Source organism: Manacus candei, unplaced genomic scaffold (assembly GCF_025592945.1).
Source record: "Manacus candei isolate 608988 ecotype Guabito, Panama unplaced genomic scaffold, ASM2559294v1 h1tg000018l, whole genome shotgun sequence".
Classification (NCBI taxonomy): Eukaryota; Metazoa; Chordata; class Aves; order Passeriformes; family Pipridae; genus Manacus; species Manacus candei.
The window spans coordinates 1,575,300-1,597,270 of NW_026138066.1; the positions used below are offsets into that span (position 1 = coordinate 1,575,300).

General features: G+C 45.0%; 1 protein-coding gene across 3 annotated transcripts in view; it reads right to left on the reverse strand.

Moving 5' to 3' along the window:
* The window catches only part of NTN4 (netrin 4), a 43,250-nt gene that overhangs the window by 17,809 nt on the left and 3,470 nt on the right, over window positions 1-21,971 (reverse strand). For all 3 annotated transcript variants that reach the window (XM_051784058.1, XM_051784060.1, XM_051784061.1), the window contains exons 2-3: window positions 21,322-21,851; window positions 5,611-5,889 (exon numbers count right to left, since the gene is read on the reverse strand). In XM_051784058.1, the coding sequence (XP_051640018.1) occupies window positions 5,611-5,889; window positions 21,322-21,851 (809 nt within the window). The remainder of the gene's footprint in view (window positions 1-5,610; window positions 5,890-21,321; window positions 21,852-21,971) is intronic.

Consider the following 21,971-nt stretch of genomic DNA (forward strand, 5'->3'; position numbering starts at 1 on the left):
TAAAATGTCAGATCATCAAAGGAAAATACAGAACAACAACTGGGCTGTGTAAGCAATGGATAGATACAGATGGAATCAGAATGCACAAGCATCTAAGCTAAAGTGAAAATACATTGTTTTCTATGCTATTTGGCCTCATGCAGGTATCCGTTGGTCTCACTGCAGATACTAGATGGTCTGTCTGGCTTATTGTATTTATATATGCTTAAATCTGTGCTAATGTTTGAAAAGAATGAGAAGAAAAAAAAGAAAAGAATCAACAAATTTGTGGGGGGAATATTTAGTTCTCAAAGTGTGTCTTGTGTTTTCATATTTTTGTTTTTGCTACCACCTACAAAATGTTCTTCAAACTCTAAAATGCCTCAGTTTCTTAAATTATAACTCTTCCATAAATTTCTCTCTCTCATATTTTTTAGGCAAGGTCTACACACAGATTGATGTTACTTCACTCATATTTAAAAGCATACACCTGCATGGAAACAGAAAATAGCTAAACCTGTATTGGTCATAAGGTCATCAACTGGTGGTTTTGATGGAGTTCTAACTCTTTGATGCCACTTTTGGTAGGAGTTTCTTGCAAGCCCTTTGGCCATTGAGTAGTTAGGGCTAAACAGGTTGTACTATCCTGAACCACATCTGTGGCAGAGAAACCCTTCAGAAATCCTTCCTCAAAGGGGTGTCCCAACCATTAGGATAGAGGGACCCATCAGACCCAGGACATATGTGATCAGGAAGGAAAGCTGACCTGAGTGAGTCGGAGGGTGCCATGGCCAGAACCAGATGGTCCCCCTTGGTGCTTTGAAAATCATGATGACAAAGTGAGAAGGACATGGGAGAAGAATTACAAACAGGGGTATCTCTCAGACACTGGGACACTTGGAATTACCGTCTCCCCCTGCCAAAGCCCACAGCCTGTAGCCTCACCCCCCAAATGCAGCTTCCTCCTTGCCAAAGCCATACAAAGAATCAGTGGGACCCAATCAATCAGCCAGAGGCTGCTCAGCATTAATAATCCAAAAACTCATCTGAAACTCAGCAGCACCCAAGAAACTCTCAAAAGGTTAAGCATCCTAAGACACCAGCACAGAGAGATGCAAAATTCCCCGCTGAGGAACATTCACAGTTCCAAAGAGTAAGAGCTCACATTTTCTGAAAGCCCAAGTACTGTATAATAGAGCATGCCACATTGCTGGAATAAAGGGAGGTGGGTGAAAATAAAACAGAAGAGGATGGGTATCCCAAGAACCTGCTGTGCCACCATTAATTTGGCATGCAGAGCTAATACGTAAACCACTGAATAGCTGTGCACCAACATATTAATATTAATCTGTATGTGAACTCTAAAGAAAAGGGTTTTATAAAATTTAAAAACTGTTGCAGCAATGGAAGGCTTGTGGGCTCTCAGATGCTGTGGCAAGGAGACCTGCAAAAGAGCCAATTTGGAGATGATGCAAATCAAGCCAGCTGGTGTTTAGATAGCAGCAGAGCACGGCATGATGCTCCTGGTATTGATTGCTTGTAAAGCTCTGATGCACTTCGGCTCAAGGAAACAAATGATCTCCTGGAAAGCTTAAAAAAATACCCTAATAGCATGATTCTCATGTCCATGTAAAGGCAACTGTAGGACCAGCACAGAGGCCGAAGGCTTGGGCTCCCCAGCTGACTCAGTGGATGCTGTCGCAGCTGGGTCAGGAGGAACCACATGTTACCAGTCCTTATCAAAAGGGTGCTCCTTTGCAGTTTCTTTTCCTCAGGGTTTATCACAACCAGATGTGTCAGTGCCTTCCTCGGCTGCTCCCTCCCAAACACAGATCCCACTGTGGATCCTGCACCCCCTTTGCTCACCTGGGCATGGCCCAGCATGACTGTTCAGTAGCCCAGCCTGCCATGCACGCTTTGCAAACCTGTGCAACCCTGCTCACTGCTCCCATCTCAGTGGGATTCATGTTTGGGTGAACACACACAGAGTCATTGGATGCAATGGCCCAGCTGATCCTGCTTCTGTACCACATGCAGCTACCTAGACTCCAATCTTTGGGAGTAAGCTTTGGAAAAGGCAGTAGGGTTTCCAGTTCCAATGGTGCTATGCCTTTATAGTGGTGCTACTTAAATGGGCTTGACACTGAGAAAACTTTGCCTCTCCAGGGTCCCCCCAAGTCTCACAGTGGTCCCAACCCCTCTCAGCCAGGCAGAGCATGGAATGCAGACCCACTAACAAACAAGCTGAACAGCTAAATGGGCAGTCAAACCAGCGAGGGGAGGGAAACAGGGTCTTTAACTGCTTGTTTTTCAGTGCAACCATTTAGTTAGTGCCTTCTTTTCCCTATTCCTTTTTTGTAGATGTTTAATGAAAGTTGGACCCAGGTGCTTCAAAAACCTTGCCTCAGGCTGATGTATTTATTCTCTTACATTATAGCATTATAATGACTACCCCCCAAAAGAGCTCTGCTTTAAAAAAAATATCTCCATCCTAGCTTTATCCCATTGAAGAAAATATCTTTTTTCTTTTACATAATTCCAGCATGACAGAAACATTTTTACATGTTGGAAGCAACAAAAGAAGATGAAAATTAGCAAACCCTTTGTTGCAGCCCATAGGCAGGCATTTCTTTTAGTTATAAAGAAATACTCTGATAGCTGGAAATAGGAGAAAGACAGGACAAGAAGGGGTAATACAAGGAAATGAGAAGTGGTGGCAGATGAAAAACAGCCAACAGGCTGTCTACAGTGAGTAAAATTAATGCCTGTAAGAACTGTAGGAGGGCTAGTTGCAAGACTGCTCTGCCATGTAAACACCCTGTCATGCCACAGAGCAGCTGGGAGACGGGGCTAAGAAGCCAGCCCAGCAGCTCTTCTGGGACTCAAGGTAGAGTGGGGAAATGATGTACCTGGCCTCCAGGATTTCTCCAGCATCTCAGCACATTCCTGAAAGCAGAATGTGATCCCTAGGCACTGACAGGGAAAAGAGGACATTTTTTCCTCCCTTTTCATTCACCTTGACTTATAGTTAACTGTAAGGCGTACCCACCAGGGTCATTATGGAGCATTGCTAAGTACACAAACACAATTCCCAGTATGTCTCATCCCTTTAAGCATTCACACGGCTCTTGACTCATTTAAGCAGCAAAGCCTTCTTATACCATTTTTCATTTTGTCACGGGGTCTTTATATCCCAGTTCACTTTCACACTGTTTCCCTTCTTAGCTTGACAGCCCCGTCGCAATGTCAGTCATTAGAGGGCACAATGCAAACAGTGTTACAAAAGTTGCCTTCTGTAAGATAAACGAGTGTCTGATTTCTCTATACAAAGACAGTTGCTAGGGCATGCTTCCTTCCAGAGCCTTTTGTTGCTGAATTAAAACCTTCTAGCGCTTCCTTTCAGATTGCAAATACATAGGTTTTTTTCTTTAGTCAAATCCTATAGATTACTTTTCCGTGCATTTATCATGTTCCAAAATGTTGAGCAGTGACAAAGAAATGCTGCATGGAGGGGAAAATGCTTTCAATATTCTGTTATGAACTGATTTATATTGCAAGAACTCACTCACTATATAGAGTCCAACACAAATGCACACTAAAAGAAAATCAACCAAAGACCTGATAGCGTAAATAGCCTAAATGGCTGGGAGGGGCAACTGCTTTGAAGAGCATTTCTTTGTTGGAACAGATAAAACTGTATTTTTTTTCACTTTCTTGGAAAATGGGCATGATATCAGCCTAAAGGAAAATCACAGCATTCACACTGAGTTTCTAACCACATCTTTTAAACTGTGTTGCGCTCCAACCACTGTGCCAGTTTTAGAACCAATGCCTACTGGCTGCTGTCAGCACATGGGGAGGTATTCTTTTCCCAAAGCACCAGACAACCAAATTTATGCATGAGAAAATTCTCATATCCTACCTCGTTCTTGTGAAAGAATACAAAGCCTGTTGTCCAGGGTGTGGGGGCTGTCTGGTGGGGTTTTTTTAATTCCTTGTACAATAGGCTTCTGTCAGTGTTGCTGTAGAAGACCTTGAGCATCTTTTGATGTCAGTAGCACGATAACAATTTATAACAGCCACTGGGCTACCACACAGGAAGGGGGAGGAATATTCACCCTGCCTGACTACACAGAAGTGCTTTAGCACAGTACCTCAGTCCTCCCAGGATCCCAACCATACTTTATCATCCCACCCCTTCAAAACTATAGAAGGAGCCTGGGGAGATCAGCTGGCTAACTTGGGTACATCAAATGCATACCTAAAACTAGGTGAAGCATAGCTGGGATTTGGTGCCTAACTGTAGGGCAGCTGCCAGAAATCAAATTCAGATGTGTTTACGGATCAGGTTCCCAAATGGGTCTCTCTGTTCAGCCTAGAAAATAAAGCACAGTTCCTGTAAAAGTCCTTGATTTACACTGACACAGCACCTTGGACTACTAAAGAAGCATATAAGCGTAATTTCAGCAGTGCTGTTTCGGCATGGCAGCAGCACCACACCAAACCATGCTTTGGGCACATGTTTTAAGTCCACTGAAGCTTCTTCATCTCTAAGTTCTAGTTCCCCATTTCCTTTCTTCCAAGCAAAGATGGCTGCTGTATCATGCTATTAAAACTGTCACAGAGGAAACAAGAGAACAAGAAGATGAAGAAAACTGGACAGCTTCATTTGTTCCCTTTGAGTTCAATGCAGGTGAAAGATGTGTAGACAGCATTCCACTGGAGGTAATGGATGAGGGGAAAGGAAGGACAGAGTGGGAAACATTGCATAGTTAATAATAGTGGATTATCAATGATATAATGAAGTCATCAACTGATAGTGGATCTCATCTCATGGAGGTAAAAGCATTGCACTAGCAATGACACAGCCCTAGACGGGCAAAAAAGGCAAGATGGGCAGGAGGCAGCAAGTGTCCCTGAACCGACTGGGTGCAGGCATGCCATGCCACAGGCATATGTCAGCTGCTGCTGTGCTCATCGCCTCCCCAGCGGGTTAGTGGCTCTTGCTTCCTTGGGACATGGGTGGACTGGGGTTTAGGTCTTGGTGGGTCCCAAGGCATTTGAGCTCAGAGCTCTTGTGATGAAGTCCCCTTGAAACCAGAACACAGGGTGTTCATCCAGAGAAAGGTATTGCAAAATGCAATAGAAAGCCAGGGAGAGAGTCAAAACCAAGCTCTCTGTCCCCTTGGTTCAGGACCCAATCTAATATCTGAGGATCCTCCAAAAGCAATGGCAGTCACATGATGCCTAGTACCTTCAGAGAAGCTCTCCTCCTACTTTGTCAGCAAAATGCCTTGCATTTATTATCTTTTAGATATTGTGTTATTGCAAGTTAGCATTTGGGGGAAGATGGGAGTCAGCAATTTAATTTTTTTAAGGATCTACCTAAAATAAACAAATTATAGAGGAGCACCTTTGAAGGATGAGAGTCCCACACCAAGGCACAAAGGAAGTTCAGTGCTTCAGCCCAATATGGAGACCGCCTCCTTTGTAAAGACCATTTCTGCCCACTGTGCTTGGAATTCAAGGCATCTCCTGTCAAATATCGCATACTTGGACCTATACCATCCCTTACTATTTTTAAAACTCTGCTTTCCTGCAGTTCAGACATTGTTGGATGCATGTACATACCACATGGAAAACACCAGCTGCCTTGATGGGCTTGAATCCAGCAACAGGGATGCAGTGGTCAGCATGGCCATTGCAGAAGCAGCTGCCCTTGACAATGAAGTCATAGATGGCAAAGTGCAGGGATGGCGTGGGCTGGGGGGTCTGGGGGGCCGGGAGGCAGGGGCAGCCCTGCCGCTCCAGCAGCCGCACTCGCAGGTTGGTGATCTTCAGCTGTGCCTGGGCTTCCGCACTGTAAGGGTCCTCCGCGGCGTAAGGCGGTGACAGGGCTCGGAATATCACCTGGGCAGAGAAACACAGCAGGTGAAGCAGAAAGGAGAATATCAGCCCACCTCACAGTGGGCCATGGAGTGTAATGGTAATGAGAGCATCCTCTGGGAGCATACACCAGGTTCTCATGATGCTCTTCCCCCTCCACAAGCAGTGGGAGCAGCAAATCCACCCCCAACCCAGTGTGCACCCTGTGATCCCATATGTCCCCCTCCACAAGAAGTACGGACCCTATGGGTGTGCAGTTACATTTCACCATTAACTTTAATCAGAAGTGGGTGCCAATGCTATGTGGTATGGTCCAGCACAGGGACCAGCTCTCCTGCAGGTGATGCTCAGATGGGGTACTCTACATTAACACTCCCTTCCCCAGAATGGGTGTATTTTTTAACAAATACAGCTCAGATTTCCAAATATTTGGTTCCTATCAGTCCCAGGCTATTTCCTAGTGGAAAAGTGATTAGGTATGGCAATTAGTACAGCAAGCTGATAGTCAAGAAAACTGAGATAAGAAAGAAAGAAAAGTGGGGGGCTTCCAAAGTTTAAACAAATACTTATCAGTCATTCTTTAACTTCAGTCTGATTGAATAGGTAAATATTGGTTCAAGGTGAAAATTGAGAGCACTAGATAAAAATAACTAATTTTCTTGAAAAGGTTTATTTTAAAGTTGTTGGTCTAGCTGCCTACAGTGAGAAATCAGAAACAGTATATACTTCATATGACTACGACTGACATAAAACAACACATTTATAACACATGTAATTAGTTACCAGTACATTTAACTTACAGGGACACTTTCAGATTAGTTAAATTGCTCTTCACTGAACAGCCACTGAAGGCTTGATGAACTACAGTGTTGATAAACAACATTCAATCAAGTCGTTTGAGGGTGTGATGCAGCCTAATGACTCGATGCACCACTCCCAGCAGTGACTTCAAACCACCTCAAACTACCCCACTGCCGTGTTGATAGCCACCCATGCCACCCAAAATGTCAGCCAGCCTCTTACAGACAGCAAGGAGGTGTGTGGCATCGAAGGGTGACCACTGTTTCTTGCCTGGTGAGAGGCAGGGCACAAACCTGCTGCTATCGTTGTCAGAGATCACAACTCCTAAATCCACTCCTCCCAAAAGAAGTGGCTGATATGATTCAGCTGATAAAGGCTTCTATTTTATTTGACCAGGATTCACAGATCCTGGAAATAATGACCACAGTGCTGCCAGCTGGCCTGCCCGCGTGCTTTGCCTACCGGCTGCTGCCTCCATCAGCGCCACCACTGCTGGCACCGCTCCTGGCCAGGACCTGGCTTTTCTCCAGAGCTGCCAGAATCCAACCGGAGGAAGCTTTGTCTCGGCCTGGAAGGAGATTTAGCCCTTGTTTTGGAGCTAAATGGTGGCAGCATGCTTTTGCGTGCCCCGTCAGCCTGTCAAGTACAGTTGCGGCCAGCATGGTGGTGACAGCGGGGCTCAGGCGTGCTGGAGCTGGGTGTCACATGCTGGCAAAGACATCACAGCAGCAGTTCTGCACTGACATCCTTCAAACCCTCCCTCCAAAAGGTATTTAAGCATCTTCTGCCAGAAAGACTCAGATATGGGAGAAGGTTAACCAGGAGAGGTGGTCAGAGGACAAGGCTGGTGAGTAGCACATCCCGTGTGCAGAAGTGTTGAATCTGATGAGGGGTATTAATAAACAGTAACACACTTCAAAAGATTTTTTTGTTTCTCCTTTCTTCCAGGAATATACAGAGTTTTTTCTGCTTTCCTAAAATAAAAATATAGAGCAGGTATGAATAGAAATGCAAGCAAACCCAACTATCAAGTCTTGCACCTCTTCCCAAGGCTTCTTATTCACCCAAATTTAAATCAACATCATTCTGATCACATTTACTTGCTACTGGCTCTGTGAGTACACAATGCTTTCAGATATGGAAAGAAAATTCCTTGGGATACATCCAAACTGGTGACATTGATTTCCTTTTAGTGAAGATGATAGAAAATGATAGGTCAAGGATTTTCAGTAAAAACTAGCATTTTGGGTTTCTTGCTATTACATAAATTGCATCTCAGAGAGTTCTTTGTTTGTCCTTGTTCAGATGAAAGCAGGGAAGGAAATACGCAAATAAGAACAATTTATGCTAGATGGAGCTGCAGACTTTCCTCTCATGTTTTTGGTTTTCCTTGTTTATCTATCCCTGTTTAATGTGACTGATGCTTGTGGTTCTAGCAAAGACAATCGCAGCACAGAAATCAATAACCCCAAGTGCCTCTGCACTGAGAGAGTTAAATCTTGTCTGTGTGGAATTCAGGGGGAGTTATGCTGCTGATTTCAATGGAGCCAGTATTCCAGCTCAGATCCCTAAATGCTACAAACATTTCTTTTTATGGCTACGTGAAAACAGTGATGCTAAACATGAGCCCTATCTGTAATTCCCAAGGGCTGCGGGCTCTCAGCCACTTCCCTGTGTCTGTCCTGTGTTGCTCCAGCTGTGCCCAGCAGCCCTGGCCCTGGCTGCAGAGCCACACTGCACCCTGCAGCAGTGTAACCTAATGGGGTAAGTCTAGTGTCACTGCTGCCAAGACAGTAAAACATCCTCATCCCTCCATCCCAGACACTAGAAGCTCTGCTTTAATAAAATACAAACTGGTCATTATAACATGTAGGACACCATACAAATAGCAATGCTCTGCTCTGACCCAGCAGATTAAGCTGGAATTCTACAAGCCTCCAGACACTGCATAATAAGGTCAAGGACATGTTTCCCAGCAGGATTTCCCTATTCAGTCATTAACATCACTAATTTTTCCTAGCCCATCTCAGGAGTCAGCACGCTGCTGGGGCTACACTGCTCTCATACAGCTGTTATGGGTTTGCACCCCTATGCTGCCCAGCACCCCAGCCCCAGGTACACACATGGGCAGTGCCAAATTTCCTGCTTTTACCTCTTCTTGGGCTTTTCTGTGCAATTGTCCCAAGAACAGGATAGGCACAAGGCTGTGGTATCCTCTCTGTGAATGAACCATGGTTTGCACAGCAGACCTGACTGGGTTTTCACACCTCTGGTTCTTCTAGCTACCACAGTCAGAGGTCTCCTCAACCAAAATACTGTTTAGTTTTAAGAGTGCAGGGGAAGTGTGTAGGAACAATTTGAAAAGAACACTGTGTCAACATGTATGTGCATCTGATGATGCATCTTTGTGGTGCTACTGGGTAGGACTTTGGTCCCACTGCCCATCTATGATTCTGTTGGGCCAGTGCTCACCAGCTGCTCTGGGACACTCATGATGAGGTGTCTAAGACACAGCCATAATTTCCTCTTTTCAACAGCTTTCCAAAGCCCTGCTGGTTTATTCTGCTAACACCACATAGGTGTGCCAGGCTCAACTCCTCAGTGGCTCTGTCACCACAGTTGTGGTCTTGGCCGGTGTGCAGACATGTCATGTCTACTTTTTAGTTCCCTCTTGCCCCCTGGAGAAGTTATTGCTTGTTTTCACAGGGCAAGGCCTTTGCCAGGACACAGCTCTGCCACGCACAGGGGAACACAACCCTTTGGTGGTGGCGCAATGGCATCAGAATCCAGCCACCTGCATGAAGCAAGCCTCAACAGGAAGCACCCCATGGTGACCAGACCTTTCCACTCAAATCTGTCTCTGTCTATGAGGCTTACCAACAAAATGTCAAAACCCATCACTACAACATTAGGTAGGCAATGTGACTTACATGGTAGTCAGCACCACATACGATAGCAAGGGCTGGGAAGCCTGGATCTTTATATCAGCAGCTCTGAAATGTACGTACTAATTGAAAAAAAAAAAATTTTTTTAAAACAAGTCAGAAGTAATACATTGAAACCCCACAGCACTTCTATACTTTACATGCCATATTATATCCTATCACAAAGTTATTTTCATTTCCAGTGTTGCTAGCTCACCATAAATCTTATGATATTTGGGATTCTTCTTAAATGCAGTACCAGGAATTGAATCTTTATCTCAGCTTCCATTTAAAACTAAGAATCTGGCAATATCTCACATTTGAGCACAAATGTCATAAACCAGGAGGCAAACAAAAACTGTCTTTATAAAAGAAATTTTCTAGTATTTGGGGTAATGTTCCTCCAACATCACGCGGAATTATGCTGTTGGATCCCATGTCCTATAAATGCAATGTCTGCATGAAGCAACATCAATAGAGGAGTGATTTACAAGTTGCACAGGGATTTTTTTGGTGTGGTGGTGGTCTTTCTACACAGCCAAACAGGAACTGTAGTCTGCAATCCCTGAGTGAGGAATGCCACTGCTATACCTCAAGAGGGTTGGGTTCACCTGACCCTCTTGGTATAATGCCTGGTGGCAGCAGGTGGGGGCCATTCCACTCCCAGGGGAAGCCCACTTCACTGGCAGGGGAGCAGGAGTGGATACGCTGTCCTACAGCGCCTTGCAAACACCATGGAGTAAAAATATTCTGCTCTTCAGCCAGATCACTGCAGCTGTCTGGAGTTTGGGCACACCATTACAGAGACACCCTCTATTAGTTTCCACAGAGTTTCAATTTCCTTATGGGCTGCCATGAGCAACTCTTGCTCTGTTGATTACTTTACAAGTTTGAGTGGCAGAAGAAGCCTGAGCTCCTCACCATTCTGCAGATGCAACAATGTAGCCCTGTATATAAATAAAGCATCAGCCATGAACATGGTGCACTCAAGTAACTGCATGCACCACAATGACCCTGACATATAAATACATAAAGTCCCTTTGCAAAAAGTACCCTACTATGTTTACACGCGAGAGGCAATGAAAGAACATCTTTATGTATATCTCCACAGTGGGAAGGAAAATGCTAATGAATGATTCTGACAGCAAAATAGGAGCAAAATAGGCTCTGAAGCCAAAGCTGCCTGAGGAAGTCAACAAAACCAATGAAAGATTTGCCAGGAGCAAAGGTTTTTCAATGAGTCATGGGCCCATCTCAGACTGCTGCAGCCTCCACAGGATGCAGCTGCAAGGGCCCAGACCTTTGTCAAGACTCAAGTGCCCACAGTGATAAAATGGGGCTCTTTGGGACACAAATGCCCACGACATTGAAGAGACACGCACGATCCACAAAAAGCTTCTTCCTCGCAGACCTTCAGAACTAGGCACAGTCACGGAGGCTGTGGACAGGGACTGGCAGCTGCCATGCATGTGCCTGTTTCTGGGTCCCTGCACCTGGCCAGAGGTGCCACATCCAACCTCCAACTGGGAGCCTAGCCTCAGCCAGGAAGGCATCAGGAAATAACAATGTAAATAATGTACATTAATAAATTAATAAATATTAATAAATAATATTAATAAATAATAATGAGTGGATGGGAGACTCAAGAAGCATATACATATGGGAAAAAGCCAATAAACAGGAATATGGTAGAAATAAAAGCAATAAACAAATATTAAAAACATGACCACATTTTTATTTGGTTGTAAATGAAAACCAAGGCGGTAACATCACATGAAGTGATCTGTGATTTCTTTCCAAAAGAAACTGATGAACTCCATCCTGTATTGTCTGACTTGGATGCAAGAAAATGTATCTTTAAGTACCCTACAATAATGCCCTATCCGTATTAGTGATTCATCTAATTGGCTCATGGCATTTGATGAATTCAGTACTGCTTTATTTGATTTTTTTCTGGTACTTTTATTCCTTTAAATGCATTTGACAGGAACACAAGAAAAGATAATGTGAAAACAATCTCATTCCTTCACAAAATCAAGCCTGGTGGGCTACTGCTCCCTGTGATAAAGGCTGCATAGCCACAATAATGGTACCTTCTACTAACAAAACAGACTTATTTCATGTATTACCACTCCAAGCAACAAGCCTGTAGGAGAGAAGCCCACGTACATCTATGTACTATGTTCACTGCAATGACCGTAGGCTAAAAAAAGAATTCTTTGCAGATGCTGTAAATTATTCACATGGTGTGGGAAGTTTATCAGCATAAGCTGGGCAGGTACTATCCACCAGTTCCTCTAATACATTTCTTTGTTTTCCTGCCTGTCAGACCAAGTGGACTTCAGGGAAGAAAAGCCTGTCTTTTTTTTGTGGAGTGGTCTGACCACTCCCATGGTGCTCATTTCAGCATCACCTGAGTGAGAGGAAACAGCAACAGAAATTGGAAAATCTGCCTTGCTGCTGCGGAGACCATCAGAGACAAGATCGCAGTGAGCAGCGGAGCCTGTCTTCTAGGCCACAGTGTTAAGCACTCAACCAACATCCCCAAGAAATGATGACAGAAACTCACTGCAGCCCCTGAGCTCCTTGAGACGCTGGAGAAATGGCACTCCTGCAGCAACCTTAACAGAGTTGTTTCATGTAGTTTGATAAAAGACAGCATTTGGCCCATGCCTACGGCCCTTCTGCAGTCTCTTACAGCATGTAAACCAAGGCAAATAATCTCCTGTCTCACCATCCAAAAGTTATGCAATCTTACAAAGACTTCAGGAGGAAAATCCAGCTATTTCAAATAATTGGCCCTTGAAAATTAATTTATACCAAGGCAACTTTTATCTTTTGGGAAACTCAAGGCATTCTTCTGCCATTCTTAAAAGTGAAAAGCAGTATGGGAAGAGCTCCTACTCCTATGCAGCAGCTGGCCAGTGAGGGGCTGGAAAAAGCACAAGGGAAACTAGGTAAGAGCCTTGGGATTTTGCCAGGATCCTTGAAATCTCTGGTAATAATCAATCAGATGAGAGCCATCTTCTCAGCTTCTCTTCAGCATCCCACTACACAATTCCATCAGATGAAAATGAAACACTCCTAGGTCATTCCTGTCTTCACGCACATGATGACCACAAAAGTAATGTTCATATCAGAAAAAATCTCTTTGGTTAACAGTGCTTCTCTAATAATTGACAATTTATTCCACCACGGCTTTATTTCACCTAATCACTACTTTCACTCAAACAGATAGGAACACTCAGTTTCTTGGCTCACAAAACCCTCCAGATGCATATCATTGGCTATACACTATCAAGGAAAACAATTACTGCTTTTTTCTCATCTTCAGAATCACCGTTTCCAAGGCTGCACTATCCTGCATAGGAAAATGAACCAGCACACTTCAGTGGATAATATGAAGAAGTCCTTTGACCCATCAGCAAGAAAGATGGTATTTAAATACTCTTCCCTCCAGCAATTCCCCTCCTTTCCCTATCCCCACAAAGATTTATGTTCTGAGCCTTGGCCTGCCGGTAGTACCTGTTGTGCATATGGAAGACCAAGAAAACCTGGAGCTACCTCCAAAGAGCCAGACAAAGAACTGGACTTGCTTCTTTATTGGCAGGGCTGTAGGAAAAGCTGGCTCACTCCCCAGAGCTGCAAAATAACCCCTTTAAAAGCTTCTGAGCACAACACATCACTGCAAAAGCCTGGAAGGCAGCAGGTTAGTGTTTCAGTAACTGCAACGGTACTAAGGATCAAGGGGATTTCTTTCAGCCTAAGAGTAGCACAATTTCATGAATATTTTTCAGCCGCTCTTGTTTATAATGAAAAGGCTTTGTGTCTATAGGACTGGCTGTTTAAACCACCCAGTTACCATGAGCTACACTTAATTTTAGGAAAAAGAACACCTGTCTGAATTATATGTAAATACACACTGTCAAAAATGTCACAAGAAACAGCACCCCTCTTTCAACCTATAGCTATAGGTTTTGATCACTGGAATAAGGGATGCTGCAGACAGACTGGTGATAAAAGGCTCATAGCATATGTGTCTAGTAAGTTTGGTCTTGTACATTAACTTAATTTCTTCCTGGAAATGTTGCTCAGAAAGAATCTGAGGATTTCGCCACTCGTGCAGGATATCCAGTGTTACACTGGATATCTCACACTGACACCCACTGTTGCACGGTGATTAATCTCAAATGAGCTTTTGAACCAAAACTTCTCAGACATGTCAACACATTGGTTTAGGTTACACACTTCCCATGTAACCAGTTGCATCCAGGAAACCTGAAGAGAAACATGGCAGCCCTACTTTCCAGCCAGAGAACTGGGAGCTGAATAAGTGAGCTAGTCTTCTCTTCATGCCAAAAATGAACTGTGAAATGAAGCCGTGGGGTGCAGTGTCTGAAGAGAGGCTCCGCCGGCACCGTTAAAATCCTGTGGCACTTTTCTCAAGGGAAGCAATAGTCCTGCTAACAAGGCCAGATGCCAATTTAGAGAATTAAATTCTGCCTACCCAAACTCCTCTTGTTTCATGTGGGTACAGTGCTCTTCACGTCCTACATAAGAAGTTTGGAAAGGGTCTCCTGGAGCCCCGGGACCCATTCCTTCCTGCTGTTGGCAGCCTACAATGTACCCCCTTTCATAGACTGGTCAAGTTCTCTCCAAAGAATAATTTGTTTTAGCCATAATTGGAGGTTGATCCAGAAGTAGTTAAAAACTCGCTATTCTAAATGGGGGACTGCTGATATGCACTGTTAAACACTGGCTATGCTCCATCCCAGAGGCAGCTGCATTTCAAGAGCTGGCCAAGCAGAGGGCCAACCTCCAAGTGCCAAAAGCACAGGGAAAGCCAAGAAAAGGAGACAGTCCTATGGGCTAGCTGTAATGGGAGGAATCATGCAGAGGATCATGGGGCAGGTTGGAGAAGCACTTTGCTCTTCATATGCCCTGGTCCTCCAGAGATGCTGAGCATCCAGAGGGCCTTGTAACGGGACATGTCACTCCTCCTGGACAGCCTGCGGGAGAGGGATTTGTCACAACCCGGACCACAGATCTGGCAGTATTGTGCCTGGTATGCCACATATGGAAAACTAAAAAGGCAGGTGCTGGTGCTCAGAAAACAACAGTTGTGTTGCTCAGCCTTGTCGGTGACTGAACTCTAAAGTATCTTCCATGGTAAAATTTGCCAGAGACCAAAGGTTCCTCTTCACATGTGTCCAGAGTGGCCCCTGTCTCCTGTCCTCCAGGGCACAGCTGAAAACTAAGCTTGGCTTTCCCCTTTTCCTCTGAATTCACTTTTTGCTGCCCCATTATTTGAAAGGAGAAGCTCCTCTCCTCCACTGTTGGAAACTTGGGGTTTCCAAGCTAGTGGTAACCCCACACAGTGCTTGGGAAGACAGGAAGGAAAGCTTGAGGGCCAAGCCAAGATATGCACTTCACCACAGCCATCAGCAAGGTGGGTGGTGGTGAGATGGTGTCCTGCTGGTGTGCTGCTCCTGCCATCACAGTCACCTCATGCTGAATGGCCAGCTGCCACAGCCTGGGACTTTGAGGCTCCTACATAATTTAATTGACTCCAGCCTAGCTTCATTTACTTCATCTCATTAACCACTCCCCTAGAAATCTTGTGCTTATGAAATAATGGTCTCCATATCTTGCTAGATTTACTGATACAATGCAAAGAGCTGGACTGGGTTTGGCCATCACTGCAATCACTCCTAGATGGACAGACTCTCCTTTGTATGTGACATTTCTGAACAATTCATGTTTTCCCAAAGACGGGATCATCAGGAAGACGTTGTTAAAGAGGTCTTTTTCCTACAAAGTGTACTTCAAGTGTAGAGATAGGATTTGAAAACATACTTCTCTAGCTATGTCCTTGCATATCCTGAGCACTGCTGAACACCAGGCAGGATCCCTCTTTCCTTCTTGTCAGTTTGGGCCTTTGTGCAGACATCAGTGGCACAGGGCAATAAAAAAAGCTGCTCGCAGCCCTCTAATGGGTTGATATCTGTTTTGAGGTTATTCTTGCATATTTGCCCAGGTTCTTTGTGGAGTCCCAAGTCCTGCAAGTGACTGAACTCAAATCTCTTGCTATCCGCATGATCCTTGGAAGATCTCAGCACAGTGAAAATGTAGCTTCAGTTAAGGACAACAATGATAAGCTTGAAAACTAAGATTATTCAGGCCTAAAAGACAAAAAAACAGGCAGAAATTTCTACAACCCAAAATCAGGACTTAAAATTCACTATCATTAACTCCTATTTGTGTTAGCGAGTGTTACAACTCCTCATTGTCAGGTCAGAGTTGTGAGTAGAAAGACACAATTTACTTTTGCTCTACACAGCAAGTTTCAGGTAGAACCAGTAGGACTGGTGTCCAAATCCTAAAGGAACAGAGACAGGCTGCATGCAGTAACAGTGCAAGGCAAAACATATGAAGGTTTTTCTGCTACAAAAGGCATGAGATCGATAAAATGCTTAGTAAGACACACATCCCACAGCAAAACAGTGGCATGTGATGTTTCACAAGTTAAAAACACGTTAGAATTTGTTGCTGGAATATAGTCAAGCTGCAAATACATCTCTCCTATTAATAGCAAACAGCAACAATAGCTGAGGTCTCCAAGTGATTTATTAGCAGTATTCTGAATAGATGAACACTAAAATAAGTTACTAATTTACTAAAATCTTGTCAAGGAGACTCTGCTTCAGTAAGCCCTTTTATTCTGGAGCTTGTCTAAATGGGGACACTCAGGCGAGCTAATCTGAATTGACCACAGATGGGAATGTAAAGTGAATGAGATAATTGCATTGCAGAGTGGACAGTCACTCTCACTCACAGTAAAAGAATTAACATCTGTTAAGGCCCCTTGTCGATGAGCCCTCAACAGTGATCTCTAGCCGAGGATAATTTTAAAATTAGAGTGTCAAAAAGGAAGTATTAATATGATCTGAACTATGGGAGGGAAGATAGCCTTTTTTATGCATACTAGTAAAATTAGTATTCCTGTCTGAGCATGAAGCTGAAAGAGTTTATTTCTGCGTCATGTTTACTTGGATCAGATTAGTTTGGCTGGTGAATCCCCTTCTGATTGCCCTTGCAACAATGTGGCTGAAGGGTTACACCCTAAAAAACAATGAAAATGTTCAGGATTAGTAGCATATTTGTGTGATTCAGGCTAAAACTTGACCTCAGCCTTTCTCTTAAAACACTGATGATATAAGGCCAGCATTTAGTGGTTTCTGCCTATGCTAAACAAGCTGCTGCTGTGAAACAATTAATTCACTAAATTAAGCATAGGGAAAGTCTGTAATGACCCCTTCATATGCAGCTGGTCTGAAATTATTCCTTGACAGGGAAGCAGTTTCTTGCCCCTTTCACAATGTTGCAAATCCAACCCCTCCAATAGGCAGATGCTTAAAGCTTGCTGGAAACCCAAGTTGATTGTAGCAAGGCTTCCTCCTTACCTCCTGCTTCTCCTTCACCCACACTAGAGGGGCCTCATAGTGGGGGACAGCCTGGCCCTAGATGTTGAACAGTGAGAGCTCCTGAAAGCAGTGCCAGCCACAGGTGGACTGCTGAACAGGATGCAGTAAATGTCTGGGGATGCCAGGGCAGGAGGTGGGCACCCACCATCTCCCTCCTTTCCTGTTCCCTACTAAGGAGGGGCTCAGTAGGTTTGTTTGGCTCCTCTATACTTGCAGAGAAATCACCGCTTTGCTGGTTGTTGAAACAGTGGTTCTTTGCATGAGGCCAGACTACAGCCAGGCTGCTCAAGCACGGGGATCAGCTCAGCAGACTCTCTGAGCACATCTGACCTGTGAACTCATGCTTATTTCCACCGAGAAAGCCATCTAGACCAAACCCAGGGCACTAGTACAGTGTTCTCAACATCAGTACATGCCACGCAGCCTTCAACCTCTTTCCTCCGCAGTTCTGTCCAGATCTGTCCTTTCCCTCCTAATCCCACCATTGGGCTGTTGATCCTCCATCTTTTGCCTGCTTCAGGGTAGAGTACTCAGATGCATCCAGATCAGATGAACCATGTCTGGTGGTTTTGCAGCATTAGGGACAGGCAGCAAAGAAGAGCAGAAACCTGTCAAGCCAGTAGACTTTCCAAGTGCCACACGTGGCATGTGACATAATTACTTCTTCTGGTTCCCACCACTGTGGTGCCACCTTCCAAACATATCGCTTTCCCAGTGCTCTCCACCACTCCAGTCCCACCACTGCAAAGGGAAGCCCAGACCTGCACTACTACAGAAGAAGGATGAAAGGCCTCTCCCAGAGCCATTTCAGCATTTCTGAGGTCTTGATCTTTGAAATGAACCTGGAAGCTTGGCAGCTTGCTTTCTGCACTATCATAAATCCTCTCAAGATCAACATCATGGCAAACTCTGATGAGGGAGGATTTTTGTCATACAAGTTGAAGCAGGCATCTAAGGAATGACTCATGATGATGAAGGCAGAATGCAAAACATCTGATCTTTCTTTGCAATAAAAACTTAGGCAGATACAGCTTTGACCCAAATTAAGACAGGTGATATACTGAAAAGAGGCCATAAGCCCCTGAGTAGTATGGGATTCTGCACACTGTTGCCTTGAATGGGGGCTTGCAGGCACTGTAATGATAGGCAGAAACACAGGCAGATCAGCACCACCTGCACTTTGCAGAGGGCTAGAACCAGAAACCACCAGCCCAACAAGCCACAAGTCTGTGCCATTTGGGGTGAGTCACCACCGCCTGAGGCCTCACTTGAGGCAAACTGCTCATCCAAGGGGCTGAGCAAGCCGTCAGCTGCATGCAGAGATCCCAGCCTCCTCCAAAATCCTGCAAGCCCTTACACTGTGCCCAGAAATGCACATGTGGCGTTGAAATGTTTGAAGTGTGAGAAAGTGGTGACGCAGTTTGGATCACAGGTTACAGTTGTTACATCGCAGTTAAAGAAAATCTAAAAAGTTAAAGAAATCCAGTAGCACTCACGGAATTTGTATCTGTCCTTTAAAGAAAACTGTGGTAAATGAGTTGCAATGAATAGTACTCTTCAGACCTGAACATTTGAGATGATTGCATATTTGAAACCACTGTTTCAAGTGAAAATTACTGTTTCCACATGTCTGAAATTAGGTACTACCAGAAGTGGGAGTAAAGCACAACATAACTCCAAAGGGAACACAAAACTAGGATGTTTCTTTAGGTGAGATACATGTTGCTATTGGCAGCTACAAGTAATTGCTGGAATGTAGCACACTGTAATAAATTAAATGTGATATTTGCTAAGCATACAGGCTTGCCATCTGCTCACCAGAGAGCTGCTGCTACTACTTCACAGGTAAAAAGTGGTGTTTAAGTGCAGAGAACTGAAGTGTGCCATACAAGCAAAATCTTCTAAGCTCCAACCCCTTGGATGCAACATTTGTTTAAAAACTGGACCAATTAAACGCTCTTGACTTTTATAGCTTCTTTGCAATAACACAGATTAAAGCAATGCCAAAAGAAGAGATTCCACAGGAGCAAACTTGGCACATAGCATGGTTTTGCAGCATGCTACTGCAGATGGATCAAACACTACCAAACTTTTCTTCTTGAGATGGGCATTGCTTTCTACACACAAGACCCTGATTCTACTGTCCCCACACATTGCACCAACCCACAGAGGAGCTGGCCTGAGGCTGGGATTTGCACAGGTTCTCTCCGGGTACAGCCCCCATCCTGGTGTGACCACAACGAAAACTGCAGGTGCTAGCTACGTGGGACCTAACACAAATGAGGCAAATACTGCCTTGTATGATGCCCTGGGTTTCTCATCCCTGAGTCACAATCCCTTCAAAAGATGACAAAGAAGTGTGTAAGTTATACACCCAAGACATGTCCCACTGGCTGGCCTAAGAGCTATGGATTACAGTCTCTTCCCTGCCTCACAGGCTGGCATAGCTTTATGATTCAGGGTGGTGTGACACAGAGGCTGGCACAAGTGCTGAGGGCCAGAAAAATTCCCCGTGGGGTACGTACATACTTTCTTTTGCAGGTCTCACTTTGTAGCTAGCCCTGATTTAGAACCACAGAATGGTTTGGATGGGAAGAGACCTTTACAGATCATCTAGTCCAACACCATTGCCATGGTCAGGTACATATTTCAGTAGATTGGGTTGCTCAAAGCCCCGTCCAAACTGACCTTGGACACTTCTACTTATGGGGCATCCACAGCTTCTCTGGGCAACCTGTACCAGTGCCTCATGACCCTCATAACCAAAAAATGTCTTACGTCCAATCTAAATAAATTTCAGTTTGAAACTGTTGCCTCTTGTCCTGTCAGAACAGGCCATGGCTAAAGGTCTTTCTTCGCTTTTCTCATAAGCCCCTTTATATATCCACTCTGAAAGGAAGTTTAGGCAGCTTTTTTGGGAGCACGAGCAAAGGGTGGCAGCAGAAGAAAGAAAGACAGCACTTGCTCTCACCAGCCATCTATATAAAGTCTAATGAAATAATCATCTTGGGTCTGTCTGACAGGTCTGGAGATCCTTGTCTCTGAGCTGAGGAGAGCATGGAGCAGCTTCTCCTGAGCAAGACACTGTCTGCCTCCCAAGACACAGCTAAGAGATGCACTTTGGTAAAAAAACAGCTTTCAGTATTTCTGCAGAGTCGCTTCCTAGCCAGAGCATGGCTAGAGGTGACCCCAAATGATTGCAAAGGGGTCTGAATACATGATTTTTCTCAAAATGGTCTTCAAGCACCAGGTTTCCACCTCAAAACCAGTTCTCAGCAGAAACTGCAATTATATAAGTGACTCCCTGACTCACCAACCAGACTTTCTCCTTTCTTTTTGTTAGATCAGAAGGGAATTTTAAGTTTGATTAAACTTAAAGTTCAAGCAAGCAAGTTCATTAAATCAGGCCACTAGAGGGAGCAGCCTTTAAAATCTAGAGCTGGTCACCGGGGATGCGTCCACACAAGTGGGAACTCAGGAGGGCAGCCCCATGGCCGTGGTTCCCAGGGGAGGCTCTCCAGCACGGTGGGACAGGCTTAAGCACTAAAGGGAAGAGTATTATTGGTAGCACTTCAAAATGTATGCTACTATCTGCTGATTTTGATACTGAAAATCATCTTTTACATTATTTTTTTCTAAGCAAATGTGATGTTTTTCCTTTTTTCAAGTTCTTTTCATGTAAGTGCACACAGGGAAAAAAAAAGACAAGATATAAGTTCCTTAATTACCTGGCTAACCTGGTTTATGGGAACTATACTTCAGTGTGTGGTCAGTAGCTATTTTCACTGGTTACAAGCCTACTTCTCAGTGAAGGCAGTCACTATTAGAAATCAATCTGGTGACTTTTAATTTTAACGTAGTTGCATTTTGGTCAAAGTCAGACTGGTTTGCATCACCCCAAAACCACACAACTGCAAGATCTGGAGAAGGCCATCTAGAATGATGTTCCCTTCGGTGTTCCCAAGGAATCAGCAGCATATGCCTAGGTTGCAGTTGTGTGTGGGAGTTAACCAGGTGAAAGGAGAGGAATTTTTGCAAAAGACGGGGATTATGAGCTCAGTAAAGCAAGAGACAGGGCGGTGCCTATATCACCTAGGAAAGAATTGCGATAATTCACCTTGTGAAATACCTGCGATGACAAGGGATGCTGGTGTAACAAAATATGGAGCATAAACACCAGTGCAGAGATTGCAGATAGAAAGGAGGCTGGAGCAGGGGCTTTCTTGTACCAACACAGGCAGACTTACCTCTCCTCCAGTGCAGGGGAAGGGACTCGAATATCTGGAAGTGCAAATGGCTCCTCTCTGCCTCACATCATCCTCCAGCCCGAAGGTGGCTGAGCAGTTAGCAGCAAAGTATTTGTAAGGCTTCCACGTCTCACCAAAGTCCTGGGAGCGCTCCAGCACCATGGCAGCCGGCCTGGGCGACTTGAAGACCATAATCAAGTGAGTGAAGTAGAAGGTGGCTTCCAGGTCCAGCTGGATGGTCTCGCTGGGGGCATCCTGGGCTGCCTGCCACCAGGTGCGGGGCAGGCGGAAGGGGGAGTCAGCCATGGCGGCGGGGGGGTGTGCCAGCCCCGCGTGGGCTCGGCTGCACCGGCCGCAGGTGGGGCGCTTGCAGCGGCGCTCGGTGTCCTCGGTGTAGGTGCAGAAGGGCTCGGCGGCATCATGCCCGCAGGACGTCTCCGTGCGCAGCGCCCGCCCGTGCGCCAGGTTGCCCATGCGGGGGTTGCAGGCCTTTTCACAGGGGCTGCTCGCTTCTGCCACACCGCCCAGACCTGCAAGAGAGCGAGGGGCTGAAGCTGGCTCCTGAGGTGGAAGCACCCCACCCTTTCAGAGCAGACATGCCTGCAGTACGCTTTTCAGGGACACTGCTCCTGCCAACACCATGTGATGCT